Source organism: Mus pahari, chromosome 5 (genome assembly GCF_900095145.1).
Source record: "Mus pahari chromosome 5, PAHARI_EIJ_v1.1, whole genome shotgun sequence".
NCBI classification, from domain to species: domain Eukaryota; kingdom Metazoa; phylum Chordata; class Mammalia; order Rodentia; family Muridae; genus Mus; species Mus pahari.
This window is the reverse complement of record NC_034594.1, coordinates 5,361,477-5,380,107: the sequence shown is the minus strand read 5'-3', so window position 1 is coordinate 5,380,107 and position 18,631 is coordinate 5,361,477. Positions and strand designations below refer to the sequence as shown.

Sequence of the window (18,631 nt, the reverse complement as noted above, 5' to 3'; positions counted from 1 at the left end):
GAGCACCCGACTGCTCTTCCGAAGGTCCGGAGTTCAAATCCCAGCAACCACATGGTGGCTCGTAACCATCCGTAACAAGATCTGACACCCTCTTCTGGAGTGTCTGAAGACAGCTACAGTGTGCTTACATATAATAAATAAATAAATCAAAAAAAAAAAAAGTATTTAAAAAAAAATTCTACAAGCAATATGTGAAAATAATACCGAGAAAACTTAAAATTTCAAATGGAAAGAAGACATTCAGAGCATAAAGAATAATAGAGTCAGGGCACATGTTCTTATATTCATGTTAGTGTCTCTGCTGGTTCTCTAGAATTTCTTGACGATGACAGAAACAAATACCAGTTATAGAATGTCAGTTTTTGTGTGCCTGTTAAGTGTTAGTGAAACAAACACTTGTCTTGTAACCAGTGCCCTCCAGGCCTGCTGCCTGCATCCCAGTCCCAGACATTCTTCTCTGAGCACATCCTCATTTCTCAGCACCAGGCCCTGCCTCTGCCCCATGACATGTGTAGAAGCTTCCAGGTCATTCGGATTATGTTCACATGTTTCCAGCATCATAAGTGGTTTGCTACTCTGTGTTCCTTTAAAATGTTTTAAAATTGGATACTTTTGTGATAACCATTGGACATAAGGCTTGTTGAGGCAGTCTTGTTTTCTTTATTGCAAATACCTTACTTTCCTTGTTTGTTTCCTTAATTAGGTCCCCGATGGGCTTCCTGGAATATTGGTGTGTTTATTTGCATCAGATGTGCTGGAATTCATAGAAATCTTGGGGTTCATATATCCAGGGTCAAGTCCGTCAACCTAGACCAATGGACACCAGAACAGATACAGGTAAACATTACTTTAACAAGGAAGTATTAAAAATTTATTTTAAATAATTAAAAAATACTAACCCTTGTGTTTAAGGATATATACTAAAATGCGTGCTGAAATGGCATGTGCTAAATAAAAAATTTGAATGTTATTTCACTTATTAATTCACTGATTTTAAATTTTTGTTGAGTCTGTGGTATTCAGTTTTAAATCTCCCCCTCCCAAGTATTAATTTCACAATATTTAAAAATGTTTTAATTGGTTGAAGACATTCGCCAGTATAATCCCATAGTTTTACTTGCCAGTAGAGGGAGTCTGGGTAAAGACAAAGGGGGAAATCACCTCGTGCCTGAAGACTGACTTGAATGATTTCTCTTCTGTGGAGAAGTGTTGTTGGTGTTCAGGCAGGCTAGTGGGAAAGGATGACTACAGTCCGGTGAGAAAAGGTTGCTCTGACAGTTTTGGTTTGTGGAGAGTAGTTAGCTTCATTATAGATAAAATTTATAATTGTAAGAAATCTTTAAAATCTTACTTTCTAATTTATATGTAAAAACAATTACTTTTATTGGTCTTACTGTATAACTTACAGTAAAATCCCAGGTTTTAATTTATATTATTATGCCTTTTGAAGTTGCCATTAAAAATTCTGAATATATCACTATACAGCCATCTTTTAGTATCACAAAAGATTATTTCTAGGATGCCTAGAAGATACCCAAATTCACTGATGCTCAGATGTTTTCAATAGATGGAATAATATTGCACATATCCATCCATATTCATTCTTGCCTGTGCTTTAAATCATTCTTAGTTTCTTATGGTATTGTATATGTGGATTCTATACAGGTCGTTGTTAGACTATTTTGTTTAAGGAATAATCAAAGAAAAGAAAGTGTCTGTCTCACTCTCTCTCCATCCCCCTACACACACACACACACACACACACACACACACACATTTATATGCTCAGTATAAATGTGTGGTTTGACTTAGATTCCTAGTCTGTAGTTGGTAAGTTGCTACAGATGCACAGCTCAAAGATACAGAGGACCAACGGGCATGTTGTTGGACTTCAGTAATATTCATACCTCAGAATTAGAAAAAATGAACTTATGTGGTTGAAAACTTAGATAACAGTAGAATTTCCAAAGGTCTTTAGGCTATAAAGTCAAGTAGAATTGGTTTAATTCTGTCTTAAAATTAGCTTTTGAGGCTATTGCTGGTAAAGGCCAGCCATTCAAGGAAATGTTATCCTTTGAGTATTTCCAAAATCCAGGAGGAGAAACCATACTATTTAGATGAGAGAAGTAGAACTTTTGAACAATTCATATGTGTTAGTGGTCTTATTTACTTCTCTGTAGCAGATGTGATAACTAAATGATGTTATGATCTTTCTTAAGAGAAAATTGTGAGTAGATTAAAATGTGTAAGTTGTATTTATAAAGATTTATAGAGGAGAAAACATTGAAGTCACGAGTATGTGTACTTTTTTTTTTTTTTAAAGATTTATTTATTTATTATATGTAAGTACACTGTAGCTGTCTTCAGACACTCCAGAAGAGGGCGCCAGATCTTGTTACTGATGGTTACGAGCCACCATGTGGTTGCTGGGGTTTGAACTCTGGACCTTCGGAAGAGCAGTTGGGTGCTCTTACCCACTGAGCCATCTCACCAGCCCCCGTATGTGTACTTTTAAATGGTTCATTTTAAACTAAGGACAAGACATATAGACATTAGACACTCCAGTTTTTTGGAAATACTTTTCTTTTCAATAAGGCCATTGAGAAGATTTGAATAACAGATTATTTGAGGCAGGTAGCTGCACAATTTAGAGCATACTTTTCCAATCAGAATTGTAGTTAACTGGTTGTCTGTGAAATAAATAATAGGTACATGGCAAGGTACTGACTTATTAATCAAGGGTTAGGGATTTTAAAGATAGCATTCAGTATTGGAGCTTACATTTGAACACAATGTTGAGGTACTCTGTGAAACTGTCTCTACTTCCTCACCTATCTAGGGCATTCTCTGATTGGCTTTTATTAAACATCTGATGGCCAATTAGCTGGGCAGGAAGTAGAAGGCAGAACTTCTGAGAAGGAGAAAGGCACTCTGGGAAGAAGAAAGGCCTTTTGCTTGGAGACATGGGGCGAGACAGATTGATCAGAGGCCTAGAATGTATAGCTAGCTATGTGGCTGAATGGGGCTAGGTGTTAAGGTTAACTTAGATGATCTAGTTGAGAGTCTGTTCAGCTAAGGTCTAAGGCTTTGAAATATTAAAAGGTCTCTGTGTGGTTATTTCGTGAAAAGCTAATTAAGGAATAATTGCCACTGTGTTAATTTCCAGCATTTGTTTATATATATATATATATATATATATATATATATATATATATATATATATATGGCATAATAATAATTTAATCTATAATTAGTACCCAGTATGGGGGGCAGTTAAATTAGTGTTACCTGTCAACTTTTTAAAATAAGAACTATTTTGGACTGTAAGACTTTATAATTGTTTGTCACCAGTGAATGCTGGCCCATAGTCCACAGAGTTGTTCTTCCCATTGTGCCATGACGAGAAGTGAGGCTGGGATGTTGTCAGGAATCCGCTGATAATCGGGACATTATTTTACAACAGTCACATAAGCTGGTGGGCCAGCCTGCATTTCGTGGTGGGCCCTGTGAGTACTTGTAAGCCATATAGACAAATTAATACTGACTTGAAAAATAGGCTTTGAGATGATCAAACAAAAACAAGTAAGTAGTTGTTGATGATGCTGAGTTTCCAGGCTATAAAGTTCAATCTGTATTTTGTCTTAGTGCATTTCAAGGCAAGTGATTCTAGCAAGGCAGTAGAAAAAGCAATTAAAATGGGTTACCAAAGTTAGACCTGAATGATTTCCCCAGGGTACTTGATTTTCAGAGGCACCAGTGTTTACATTTGTAGAGTAAGAAGAGTAATATTGTCTCCTTTGTAGGGAGAATAAGTTTGTATGGGTGAAACATGAGATAGTATACTATCTGACACTTGGTCCATTTATCTAATATATAAAATCTTAAGAATTATTGCCCTGAAATACCTTATAATAAATTATAAGCAATTTAACTCCTTTCTGATAATCTATTGTTATGAATTGGTTTCTAAATTTACTACCAAGGATCCATTGTGCTGTATAATTGAATATAATGAATTTCTTTTTGAGAGTACTATCCACTATATAAACAAACTCAGAGGGAAAAAAAAATCACATGATCATCTCCTTAGATACAGAATAAGCATTTGACAAAATACTACACCCATGTGTGTTAAAAGTATTGGAGATATCAGGAATTCAAGGCCCATATCTAAACATAATAAAAGCAATTTACTGCAAACCAACAGCCAATATCAAATTAAATGGACAGATACTTTAAGCAATTCCACTGAAATCGGGGAAAAGACAAAGATGCCCACTCTCCCCATATCTATTCAATATAGTACTTGATGTGCTAGCTAGAATGATAAGACAACCAAAAGACATCAAGGGGATATAAATTGGCAAAGAAGAAAGAAAGGTATCACTATTTGCAGCTGATATAATAGTATATGTAAGCAACCCAAAAATTCTACCAGAGAACTTCTCCAGCTGATAAACAACTTCAGGAAAGTGGCTGGATATCAAATTAACTCAAATAAATCAGTAGCCTTCCTTTATACAAATGATAAACAGGCCGAGAAATTAATTAGGGAAACAACTCCATTCATAATAGCCACAAATAATATAAAATATCTTGGGTTAACTCTAACCAAACAAGTAAAAGACCTGTATGACAATAACTTCAAGTCTCTCAAGAAAGAAGATCTCAGAAAATGGAGAAATCTCCCATGCTCATGGATTGGCAGAATTAATATAGTAAAAATGACCATCCTACCAAAGGCAATCTACAGATTCAATGCACTCACCATCAAAATCTCAATACAATTCTTCAAAGACATGGAAAGAACAATTCTCAAGTTCATCTGGAAAGGCAAAACACCCAGAATAGTGAAAACAATTCTTAACAATAAAAGAACAGCTGAGGGAATCACCATCCCTGACCTCAAGCTTTACTACAGAGCAATAGTGATAAAGACTGCATGGTATTGGTACAGAGCCAGACATGTTGATCAGTGGAATAGAATTGAAGACCCAGAAATAAAACCACATACTTATGGACACTTGATCTTTGACAGAGACTCCAAATATATACAGTGGACAAAAGAAAGCATATTCAATAAATGGTGTGGTCTAACTGGCTGTCCGTATGTAGAAAAATGAAAATAGACCCATATTTGTCACCTTGCACAAAGCTCAAGTCCAAGTGGATCAAGGACCTCAACATAAAACCTGATACACTGAATCTAATAGAAGATAAATTGGGAAAGAGCCTTGAACTCATTGGCACAGGGGAAATTTTCCTAAACAGAACTTTGGTAGCTCATGCTCTAAGATCAAGAATTGATAGATGCCCCAGTGTAGGGGAATTGAGGGTGGGGAAGTGGAAGTGGGTGGGTGGGTGAGTAGAGGAACACCCTCACAGAAGCAGGGAGAGGGGGAATGGAATAGGCGGTTTCTGGGAAGGGGGAAACCAAGAAAGGGTATAACATTTGAAATGTAAATAAGTAAAATATCCAATAAAAAAAATTGATATATGGGCTCTCATGAAGCTGGAAAGCTTCTGTAAGGCAAAGGACATAGTCAATAAGACAAATTGTGGAAAAATCTTCACTAACTTCACATCCTATAGAGGGCTAATATCCAAAATATATGAAGAACTCAAGAAGCTAACCACCAATAAACCAAACAACTCAATCAAAAAAGAGGGTATAGAGCTAAACCAAGAATTCACAACGGAGGAATCTTGAATGACTGAGAAGAACTGAAAGAAATCTTCAAAGTCCTTAGTGATCATAGAAATGCAAATCAAAACGATCCCGAGAGTTCACCTTACACTAATCAGAATGGCTAAGATCAAAACCTCATGAGACACCACATGTTAGCTAGGATGTGGAGAAAGAGGAACACACTCTTCTATTGCTGGTGGGATTGCAAACTGGTACACCCACTCTGGAAATCAATCTGGAGGTTCCTCAGAAAATTGGAAATAGATCTACCTGAAGACACAGTAATACCACTCTTGGGAATATACCCAAAAGATAGACCACCATGCCACAGGGGCAAATGTTCCAGTATGTTCATAGCAGCCTTATATGTGATAGCCAGAAGCTAGAAACAATCCAGATATCCCATGACAAAAGAATGGATACAGAAAATGTGGTTCATTTATACAGTGGAATACTACTCAGCTCTTAAGAGCAGGGGCATCCTGAGTTTTGCAGGCAAATGGGTAGAACTAGAAGACATCATCCTGACTGAGGTAACTCAGACCCAAAAGAACATGCATGATAGTACTCACTAATAAGTGTATATTAGCCAAAATAAAATAAAATAAAATAAAAATAAAAGTGCAGAATACCCAAGATACAGTCCACAGAACTCAAAAAGGTCAACAGGATGAAAGGCCCAAGTGAGGATACCTCAGTCTCACTTGGGAGGGAGAAGAAGACAATCACAGGTGGGGAGGGAGGGAGGGATCAGAGGGAAAGTGGACAGGAGTTGGTGGGGAAAGGGGAACCTGATCTGGTACTGGGTGAGGGAAAAGGACTGAAGCCCTGAGGGCCAGCAGAAAGAATGGAAGCCCATTGCGTGGTGAGATAGGAGGTTGGGGGGACCCTCCAGAATGCACCAGAGACCTGGGAGGTGAGAGACTTCCAGGACTCAAAGGGAGGGACCTTAGATGAAATGCCTGACAGTAGGGAGAGGGAACTTAACAGAGTCCACCTCCAACAGGAAGGACATCAAGTGAGGGATGAGGTTACCATCCCATGGTCACATCTCTGACCCATAATTGTTCCTGTCTGAAAGAATTACAGGGATAGAAATGGAGAGAAGCCTGAGGAAAAGAAGGTCCAGCAACAGGCCCAAAGTGGGATCCAGCTAAAGGGGAGGTCCCAAGGCCTGACACTGTAACTGAAGCTATGGAGCACTCACAAAAAGGGACCTAGCATGACTGCCCTCCAAAAGACCCAACAAGCAGCTGAGTCAGATGCAGATATTTGCACTCAACCAATGGACAGCTGACCCCTGTGGTTGAATTAGGGAAGGCTGAAAGAAGCCGAGAAGAAGGGCAATCCTGTAGGAGGACCAGCAGTCTCAATTGACCTGGAACCCAGAGGTCTCACAAATACTGGACCACCAACCAGGCAGCATATACCAGCTGATATGAGGCCCCCAGCACACATACAGCAGGGGACTGCAGGGTCTGGGTTCAGTCAGGAACGATGCACCTAACGCTCAAGAGACTGGAGGCCCCAGGGAGTTTAGAGGTGGGGGTGGTGGTGGTGGGGGCTGGGAGGTGGGCAGTGAGACATCCTTGTGGAGACTGGAGTGGGGAGGAGGTATGGGATGTGGAACAGTCGGAGGGTAGACAGGGTGGGGAATAAAAAATTACATCTGGAATGTAAAAAATTTAAAAAATGAAAAATTAAAAAATGGAGAGTACTAGCCCAAAATAGTATTTCATTTATAATGGTTAATCTTGATTGCCAACTTTACTAGGATTAGGAATTACTATGGTAACAAAACTCTGGGCAAGTTTTTGAGGGATAGCTGCATAGGTGGAGGTCCCTCTCCTAATTCATTTTCTATAGTCTGTATATGCTAGCATCTCCAGAGACCATATACAATTAAGACGAATTATATACTGTAGATAGGGGTATTGTAATGGAGGAAATGATAGAAATCTGGTGACGGTCTAGTGACTCTTCCTTTTCTTTTTCTGTTAGGGAATGCTCATAGTCAACCAGCCAGATCTGGGGTGTCTCTTGCAAGAGTTGCAACTGCTCTGATGCAGATGACAGCTCTTATGCTCAGAGGACAGCACTGTGCATAAATTGAAACCTGTGTTTTGGAAGTCGTTCCTGTGTAGTCTTCATTCAGATTTGGAAAAGTGATGGTTGCAATGTGGTTTAATGTTCTGTAATTGGAATAGTTTCCTAAAGGCTTTTTGATGTAAAAATACTTAGGTATTTATTAATCAAAGTAAGAGAAGTAACTTCACCACATTTAAATCTACCCTGTGTCACCTTTGTGATCACTGTTACCACTCCATGATATTCATATAATCATGAGTATTATTTTCAAAGATGTTAAAAAATGCTTGGCCAAAAGATCTAACCAGACCTCAGTCCAGTTAAACTATTAAGTTTGAGGTATATATGGTTTTTATAAAATGTAGCCACTTAGAAAGTAATAACTGCTATTAGATATGCCATGTTCTCATCACACACACACACACACACAGATGTTATATGTTCTTTCAGTTTTTTTTAAGACAACTCCTGAACATGGTGTTTTAGAGTTATTAAATGCTTGTTTTTAAACAAATAGTTTTTATCAAAATGTATTTTTGTTACTGTATAAATAAAGTTACCTGTGTTTAAAAACTTGAGATTCTTTTAATGTGGTTTAGGGTTAGATTAAGTGTCTCTGAATGTGAGCTTGTCAGGTTTTGCCTTTGTTTGTTTGAACACAATTCTCACCATGCTTCTTGGCTGGTCTGGAACTCACCGTGTAGACCAGGTTCCCCTTTAGTTCATGGAGATAGATGGACTTACCTCTGTCTCCACCTGCTGAGATTAAAGCATGGATGCCTATGCCCAGCCTGTTGTCATGGACTTTTCACATTTTTGTAGAGGATTAATTTTTGTATGATTAATAAACATATCTTTCACATTTGATTTTAATGTATTAATTCTTTTAAGTTTACCCATTGTCTATGAATCATTCCTTATTCATTTTAATCTTTTCAGTATCTGTATTGCATTTGAACAGTGAAGAATGTCCTCGTTATAAATGATACTGCCAAGGTTTTTTAGCTTCTTCAAAACTTTGCACTGAGTAAAACAAGTCTATCATTACTAGCGTGGTTTGTGTCAAGACTAACTAGCAACTAGAAGTATATAGTTGAGATTTACTGTTGAGTGGGCAAGCGGAGATGAGTATGACTGTCCCATTTCTTCAGATTATCTCACTGTAAGCTTAGTCCTCTCTGGTTAGCACTGTAGCTTGAAAACATTTTCAGTAATTACCTGTGAATGAGAAAGTCACTCATCACTCTTAGCGATATGATTTAGCTTTCCTCAGACGCGTAATCTAATCTCAGAGGATACACTTTTTTCTTGTCTCAGTTCAAAAGAATGTGACAGGATGCTCAGGTTAAATGTGAAAGAAATATTCTTAGTAGATATTTTGAGTGCTTATATTTTCTGGCATAAGGTGGAAAGATAATTAGCTAATGTGTATAGATTTCTATTATTATCTAGTTATTGGTAAGAAATAACCAATTTACCTATTATGAGGTAAATTGGTAGCCTTTGCTTTACTTGCCTGCCTCAATCCCAATTTTAAGTCTCAGAGGAAGTATTGTGACCAGCAAGGTGGCCCCGGAGGGTCAGGACACTTGCTGAGCTTGCTGACGGACCTCCACACAGGTGGGCAGGCAGATGCTTGCCTGCACACATGGACACATTAACACTTCTTTAAAAAGACAGATTACTGCTTTGGAAGCCGAAATTAAGGGATTCCATCAGTGTTAATCAGATATAAAATTTATTTCACAAGTAAATATTAAACATGATAGAACAAGACAACAAATAAAAGACATACTCAAAACTGGAGAAGCAACAACTGTGCTGTTTTCCCTGGCTTTAATTTGAATTACCAATTAGGCCAAGTACAATAAGAATGGCTCAAAAAGTATTGATAGGTAACGGAACAATGTCACTGTGCTGAAGTAGCAAATAAACTGTAGGTGTTCCTTGTGGTTATGGTTCTGCTGTGCCCATCTTCAGCTGTAAGGCCACTGGGAGTAAAAGGTAGAGGTAAAGTATCAGTACAGACGATGGAAACTTCTCCCCCCACCCCCAGTATACTTTTTTAGGTTTTCATTACTTACTTACCTATCTTCTTACCTACTTGTCATTCATCCATCCATTTGCCACCCATCTACCCATCCACCCATCCACCCACCCATCCATCCACCCATCCATCCATCCATCCATGTTTATTTAAAAATGTTCACTGTTGTGCAATAAAATGGCATATAGTTGATTGAAACACATTATTTCTTGTGGTATTCCTGTCAGCTTTAAAGTTAAAATCCTTGAGCTAAGTTGGATGGTAGATGCAGTTGTAGCACTGTGGAGGTTGAGGCAGGAAGATCTAGTGAAAGGCCAGCTCCCAATTACATAGTAGATGTCCAGGCCAAGCTTTTCATTTGAAAAGGTTTTGGATGAACGTTGAGGTATGTGACTATTTCTTTTCATGTAATTTCTGCAAAGGAAAAATAAATGAAATTATTAAAACATATTTGTATTTATCTAGTAATTTTGAATTAAATTAGTCCTCATTTTTTTCGTGGACAGTGCAGCAGATGTGACACTGCTTATCTTACTGTTACTGCAGTTTTCTTTTTCTGATTGATGCTCTGGTAAATTCTCTATATTTGTATGTTTGAATTGTATGTAGCATTAAATATAAATTGAATTTCTCAATGAGAGGAATGCCTATATTTGCTGTACTTGTTCAGTAGTATGTTTAATCTTTTTAGGCTTGTAATGTGATTTATCTTATATATCAAATATTCATTTTCTAACTCTAATAATGTCACTTTCTTTTGAATAACTTTTTTTATATTTTAAATTTAAAGCAATTCAACCTTCTTTTGCTTCTCTATTTTTGGGTATCTTTTTCATTTGATGTCATGTTATATCATGTTTAATATTCATTTATGAATGAATAAATTTGTGACTAATACTTTGAGTTCTGTCCTTTTAAATATTTCTAATTTTTATTTCAAGTGTGAATGGAATGCTTACATTTCTAATTTCTAGGTGGTTCTTTCATAACTTACTTTGTCCTTTAACTTAGCCTGCATGGCCTTTCACATGACCTTTAGCTAGTTCTAGGTATATTTTGTTCTATTCAGGATGGGTTCTTTGATCTAAGAAAGAAAGGCCGCATATTTTCTGAGACTTCCTTGTTCTTGTCTCTTGCTTTCACCTTTTCTTCATGTGTGTAGCATATTTTTGTTACCCACTCATCAGTCAGCTGATAGACATCAGGCTGCTCCCATTTCCTGGCCACTGTACAGAGCAGCAGTGAAAATGACTGAGCAGGTCTTTCTGTAGCAGGGTGTAGAGTTTTGTGGGAGTCTGTGCAAGAGTGCTGTTAGGTGTGTCATGTGGGAGGTCCATTTCTAGTGCTCTGAGGAATCCACGCACTGACTTACATACAGGTTTGCCGTTCCAGTTTGCAGTCCCGCCAGCAGTTCCTGAATGCTTCCCAGTAGACTCCAAACATCATAGCTTACTGTTTATGCTCTTTGTGACGCTCCACGAGTTGATGTTCAGGCCATCTTTCACGCTAGTACTCTCCTGGAAGCTTTATCCCACAATATCTTACCTACCTGTGTATCTTAGAACATCAGTTTCTTAAGATTTTGCTCCTTATAGAGTCTTCTTTAGTGTCTTATAGAGCCAGGAATATAATAAACCGTTAGCACACAGTTCTTTGTACACATTTATTTAAGAAAATTTGAGATTAAAAACACTGGTGGGAACATTGCTAATTATAACCCCATCAAGCTGAAAAAAAATCTCAAATCATGGCCTCATGCAAACTTGCCTCTAACTATACTATTGAAATTAGAACTTTAAAAAAAATAGCTTTAAACTTACTTTCTTTCTCTCTCCTCTTCTCTTCTCTCTCTCTCTCTCTCTCTCTCTCTCTCTCTCTCTCTCTCTCTCTCTCTCTCTCTTTCTTTCTTTTTACGGTCCAGTCGTTATTCCCTCCCCAGTCTGCCCTCCTACAGTCCCTCATCCCATTCCTCCTCCCCATCTCCAAGAGGCTGTAACCCTGTCCCCTCTCTCCAGACCTCCCCACTCCCTGAGCCCTCAAGTCCCTCAAGGGTTAGGTGTGTCTTCTCTCACTGAGGCCAGTTGCTGTATATGTGTCAGGGGCCTAGTAGAGTCCACCTCCAGTAGAAAGACGGGGGGAGGGGTATCAAGTGAAGGGATGGGGTTGCCACCCAACAGTCAGAAACTTTGATCTAGAATTGTTCCTGTCTAAAAGAACTGCAGGGACAAAAAAGGAGAAGAGACTGAGGGAAAGGAGGTCCAGGGGCCAGCCCAAATTGGGGTCCAGCTCCAAGGCTTCACAGTAATACTGATGCTATGGTGTGCTTACAGTCAGGAGCCTGGCATGGCTGCCTTCCAAGAGGCCCAACAAGCAGCTGACCTAGACAGGTGCAGATTCTCAACCTCTAACCAATGGACCCCTGTGGTCGAATTAAGGAAAGGCTGGAAGAAGTTGTAGAGGAGGGTGACCCCACAGGAAGACCAGCATTCTTAACTAACCTGGACCTCCCAGATCTCTCAGACACTGACCCACCAACCAGGCAGCATACGCTAGCTGGTACAGGGCCTGTAAAACTTTTAAAACATCAAATTGTTGAATATAGGTTTTGTTTTTCATGCTGAACTAAGACTGTTTTGTACTTATGGCATCTCAGCAATAGAAAAGCTTCATCCATATTACATTTTGACAACAGTATGTCAGCATAGATGCTTTTTGGCTATTAAATTTACATAAAAAATTTTAAAGTTAATATTCAGTAGGCTTTGGTTTTTTTTCTTTTTGAAATTGAATCTGAAGTAATGTGTGGCTTTCTGCTGGTGTTGTCATTTGTACTAAGTAATGGGTTATGTTGAAAAACTAAAACAAATTATAGACTAAAAAAAGGTTACAATCTTTTTAGTAGCCGTTTAAGGGATTCTTAAATGTTGTTTATTGTTGTATAAATGAGTACAGTGTGAATTTAAGATGGTATTGGGATTTGAATAGTGAACCCCACAAAGCTTCATATCTTAAAGAACAGATGGAATCTAATATTAAAGGTAAATACCGTTAACTTTAAAGTAGAACATACTTTATATCATAACTATGATCCTCAATATTGTTGTTTTTATAAGCATGAATGGACATTGACTTTGTATTTAATCTTGTAGTCTTCTGTTAACATTTATTAGATAGAATCAGTGCATTCTGTTTACCAAATACTTGACTTTTGTGCTTTTAAAGTCTTAATTTTAAGTTAATATCTTAAAACATGTCTTTTAAAGTCTTAATAAGAATATTGACTTCTCCATTCTTCACATTTAAGTCTGGGTGAAATCGAAAAAGCTATATATATATATTTTGTTTGTTGTTTGTTTGTTTTTTGTTTTTTTTCGAGACAGGGTTTTTCTGTGTAGCCTTGACTGTCCTGGAACTCACTTTGTAGACCAGGCTGGCCTCGAACTCAGAAATCCGCCTGCCTCTGCCTCCTGAGTGCTGGGATTAAAGGCGTGCGCCACAACGCCCGGCCGAAAAAGCTATTGAGAGGGGATGATACAACCCCACTAAAGCAGGATTATATTCAAAGTACTTAGTACACTTGAATTTTTGATGGCTTGAATACAAGTATTTCTCCTTCTAGAAAAATGGAAACAGGTTTTAAAATGTGTTTTTCAGGCGTGTGGGGAAGCTGTGTTTTTCAGAACTATGTCTAGTCTGGCAGGATTACTAGAACCTAGATGGTAAAAGTAAGGAACTCATTATAACCTAGTGAACATTTACAAATAATGATAACCTAGTGAACTCATAATAACCTAGTGAACCTGGTTACAAATAATTACAAATAATTAAAAATACAATGCTTACCTTTTCTCTTAGTTTTTTTTTTTTTCCCATTTATTAGGGATAGAATGGGCATGAGGTACCAGGCTGTGGGACAGGTACAACAGGTTCTCTCTCAATCCTTTTTATCATTGTACAGATGTTCAGATCATACTCGGAACATTTCACTGCTTTTTTTTTTTTTTTTTCCTTCTCTTTTTACACAAGTGTAACTGTTGTCTTCCTGGGTAGTGGGTTTGGGTTTGGGTTTTCTCTTTCTACCATGCTGGTTTTGGGGGTCTCTCTCAGGTAAAAAAGGTTTGCAGCAGACACTTATACCCACTGAGCCATTTTTTAGCCCTTGTTTTCTCTTGAGAAACATACCATTTATTGTCTCCCTTGTTTCCTCTCTCCCAGATGGCCATCTTCCACCAGCTCAGGAAACTGGAACTATTTGCCAAAGAGCAAGCAACTGAAATTTTCCTTTTCTGTCATTTCTTTTTCTAAAGCTTTGTGGATGAGAGACTAAAGAACAGTATTTTAATAGCAGTAGTGCTATTTTAACAATGAAGACACGTCGAGTGCTGTGGTGCACTTCTGAAGCTCTAGAGCTCAGGAAAATCAGATGTGTAAAGTCATCTCCAGCTACATAGTGAATTCCAGGCTAGCCTGGGCAACATAAATCCCTGTATCCAAAACCAGTTCAAACCAACCCCAACCCCAACCCCAACCCCACTAACTAGGAAGAGAACAGTTATAGTATGCTTTCATTGAACTTTTCTGAGTGTGCATTCTGACCATCTGTGCAATGGTAAAAAAGGGTTGGGCGAGAACCTTGTGTACCGAGCAGACAATCCTGTGCCCTCTTTATGCCTCTGCCCTAACCTGTAAAATAAAAACCGAGTCTGAAGCAGAGTTTGGTGTTTGTAAGCCATGTAAGTCAATAATCCTAGTTTTATTGTACAAAGCCCAAAGTTAAATTACTGGTGGTTTTTGTTGGTTGTTTGGAGTTGAATTATAAAAACTTAGACCTGTTACATACCATCTCAGTGTTATGTTGTGTAGAATTTCTGTAATACCTATCTCAGGGTAGTTTAAAATGCAACTGTGTATTTACACATACATGTATTCACATGTAAGTAAAAATACATGCACTCACATAGAGAGCTGAGGCTAATGGCGTGACCTTACATTCATACTGTATTTTCTTTTGTCAGTTATAGAGCAGAGCTTTTTCTGTAATTCCAATGTGTGGTATCTTGAAACTCTGAGGACAGCTGGTTCGTGCCATCTTCCTTCTTTCTTCCAAACGACAGCTGTCTTTTAAAGCCCCTCCTTGTCTCACCATTTGACATTCGTCTTCATCTTCGCGGCTCCCCTGCTTGGCTCTCTCTTCCATTGTTCTCTGTTGTACTTTTAGAAACCTTAGTCTCCCTAGCGGTTCTCTCTGTATCTGTGATCCTGAAATCTTAGATTTTTGGGAGAGAGGTTTGTTATTAGCTTTGTGTATACTGTACCTGAAATGATTAAATTGTAACAGGAACATGTTATTTAGGTGACAGTTCTGAAGATTAGGTTTTACTGCTTTTGGCTATATTGAGGTCAGTGAATGGCAATGGTGGGAGTATATAGTGAAGTCCTTTTGTGAGTCCGGAGAGGCCCTAATGACTCCCACTTAAAGGTCCCATTGCCTCCCAGTGGTGCCACTTTGGGAAGCAGGCCCTTAACAAGTGGACCTCTGGGGAACTCTATAGCAGTATTCTATATACTTTTATGTGGAATTGAGCCATTAAAGTAAAGGGTGGTGTTTTGGGGGGAAAGCTTTGAGTAGACTCTCAAAGGGTTATCATTCCAAAGCAGCTAATCCACTTCTGTGGAATTCTAGGCAGAACCCTCTTTTTTTTTTTTTTTTTTTTTTTTTTTTTTTTTTTTTTTTCTTTAAAAATGAAATTTATTCAGCTACACTCATACAACACAAGCACTAATTTGGACAAGATATTCCCGAGTTCTCTCTGAAGTCTATTTTTTTTTTTTTTTTTTTTTTTTTTTAATTCAGGCTTCCATGGTAATCGTTCTAACTATAAATTAGGAAAATTCTAGAATAAACTCTGTAGTAAATTTGATCACAAGTTGTTAGTCCTGGAAATGTCAGCACTGTTCAAGTGTTTCAGTTTTGTACATATTAGAACTGCCCACAAAATGTCAGGAATTTCAGTTTAAGAAGTTATGAATACAAAGGTAGGGTGGTTTCACAGTAAACAGCATTTAAGAAATCATGGAGTCACATTTGTTTGTAAGATGAAATATTATAATGCCCCTGTTTGAAACTTGAATAACTAGCTTTATAGTTAGGATTTAAATTATTATCTTAAGGAGAAGAAATATATGTTGGGAATAGTAATTGTTACTCAGGATTTGTGTATGTGTATCAGAATTATTTTTATTTATGTGAATAATGAAAAGACTTGCCATCTTTTTTATTACAGTGCATGCAAGATATGGGAAATACTAAAGCAAGACTACTTTATGAAGCCAATCTTCCAGAGAACTTTCGAAGACCACAGACAGATCAGTATCCTTTGCATTTGTATATTGTATGTGTAAAACGAGTTAGCACACTTTAACCATTGATGTATGGAAGAAGTGTATTATAGTATCATTAATTAAAAATGAAAATTACCTGCACAGGGTTACATATAATTCCACCAGTGCTCAGGAAGTAAGGTCCTAACTGTGCCAACTTACAGATTTGCTACTTAGTGAGAACCTGTTCATAGAGACCAGGAGTGGGCAATGTAGCCCACTTTCCGAGTGGTTTTACTGTGAGCAGTTCATGGGAAAGAGCAACCAAAACCAGCATGGCCCTTCTTTAAGTGATTTCCTTGGAATTGAAAAGCTTTCTGGTTGTAAGTGGAAACTGTAGTTGTAGCTACTGAACTCATGCATTCCTTGTCTTTGCAAGAAAAAATTTGGCCACTGTTTTAACATACAGGAAATTCTGAGTTTTGCCCATTTATGATATAGCTGGTTAGGTAGGAAAAATTAGCCACTTAATTATTCTGAGTTGATAATTCATTTAGGATGTGAAAAATAAACATTACATTATAGTACATTTACCCAGTACATAAACTGGGTTTTGGGAGGAATTTAAAAAATCAGTATACAGCATGTAGCACACCTTGTTTGGTGTATTCTGAGTACTGCATGAATGCTAGCTTATTGCAAAACAAACCTGGCTAAACTGAGGGTGCTGGAAATGGTGGTTTGGGAATTAACAATTATTCTGTTTTTTGTTTTTTTAAAGTTGGGATGATTTGCTTGTTTGTTTTGAATGAGCTTTCCTGAAATAAGTACATTTTCTGTGGTTAAGGAAAAGTAGGTTACGGAGCATGCACAGAATAGATGAGCAAGTGAAGACTGAGGAATAGAGAGATTAGGGTGGGCCATTGGCAGGGGAATGGATGAAGGGGAACCTACATGGGACTGAACTCACTTTTCCTTAAGTTATCTGTCTTCAGAGCAGTAGAGTTTTTCATCAGAGATAAATATGAAAAGAAGAAATACTATGATAAAAATGCCATAGCTATCACAAATGTAAGTAAAACCTTCATCTTTCACCAGTTGATGGTTGTTAAGTAGATTTCAAAACATCCTTCACAGTTTGTTCATTATAAAACATGTTAGTTGCAGCTAGTTAAATATTGGGAGTTTTTGGTCCCAGTGTTGAGGATGTATAAAGTAGTAGTGGTTCAGCTTGCTTGACTGCTGGCTTGTTAGTAAGTAGGAGGGGTTCAGTTTACTTGACTCTGGTGGTTTGAATATGCTTGGCTCAGGGAGTGGCACTATTGGGAGGCGTGGCCTAGTTGGAGGAAGTGTGTCACTGTTGCAGTAGGCTTTGGGACCCTACGCCTAGCTGCCTGGAAAATAGTCTTCTACTGACTGCTTTTGGATCAAGATGTAGAACTCTTGGCTCCTCCAGTACTATGCCTGCACACTGCCATGTTTCCTAGCATGATGATAATGAACTGAACCTCTGAACCTGTAAGCCAGCCTCAATTAAATGTTGTCCTTTATAAGACTTGCCTTGGTCATGGTGTCTCTTCTCAGCACTGGAAACCCTAAGACTTTTTATTAAAGGAATTAATTATGTAATGAAAGAGAAGACAAAGCTACTAATTGTGGGGGGAAAAAGAGGGGAACAGAAATTACTTTGCAAATTCTAGAAATGAATCATAAAGAAAATTGTAGTCTGTTTTCCCATTGGATTATGTTAGGTCTGTTGAAACATGAATAACCCAAGAGTATATTAATGCTGGAGACTTCCCTTGATTATTAGCAAACAATATGTTAGTAGTATCTAACTGTAGTAATCAAATATTATTACAACTGCTTCTATTTAGATTTTATTTCTGATTAAAATTTCTCCTTTATTGTTGAAATCAACTTTTACTGTCTGATACCTTGTTTAATAAGCAAGGCTTAAAGTAGTTCATCTCTTTTTTTTTTAATTTGATATTTTCTTTATTTACATTTCAAATGCTATCCCAAAAGTTCCCCATACCCTCCCCCTGCCCCTGCTCCCCTACCCACCTACTCCCACTTCTTGGCCCTGGCCTTCCCCTGTGCTGGGTAATATAAAATTTACAAGACCAAGGGGCCTCTCTTCCCAGTGATGGCCGATTAGGCCATCTTCTGCTACATATGCAACTAGAGACTCGAGCTCAGGGGGTACTGGTTAGTTCATATTGTTGTTCCACCAACAGGGTTGCATCCCCCTTCAGCTCCTTGGGTACTTTCTCTAGCTCCTCCATTGGGGGCCCTGTGCTCTAACCAATAGCTGACTGTGAGCATCGACTTCTGTGTTTGCCAGGCACTGGCATAGCCTCACAAGAGGCCACAATATCAGGGTCCCTTCAGTAGAATCTTGCTGGCATGTGCATTAGTATCTGGGTTTGGTGGCTGATGATGGGATGGATCCCTGGATGGGGTAGTCTCTGGATAGTCCATCC

The 18,631-nt window shown here is 38.1% G+C and overlaps 1 protein-coding gene across 2 annotated transcripts in view; it reads left to right on the top strand.

Annotated features, from left to right (window-relative positions):
- The window catches only part of Smap1 (small ArfGAP 1), a 78,598-nt gene that overhangs the window by 28,542 nt on the left and 31,425 nt on the right, over positions 1 to 18,631 (top strand). For both annotated transcript variants that reach the window (XM_021198031.2, XM_021198030.2), the window contains exons 2-4: positions 704 to 837; positions 16,109 to 16,194; positions 17,141 to 17,216. In XM_021198031.2, coding sequence (XP_021053690.1) covers positions 704 to 837; positions 16,109 to 16,194; positions 17,141 to 17,216 — 296 coding nt within the window. The remainder of the gene's footprint in view (positions 1 to 703; positions 838 to 16,108; positions 16,195 to 17,140; positions 17,217 to 18,631) is intronic.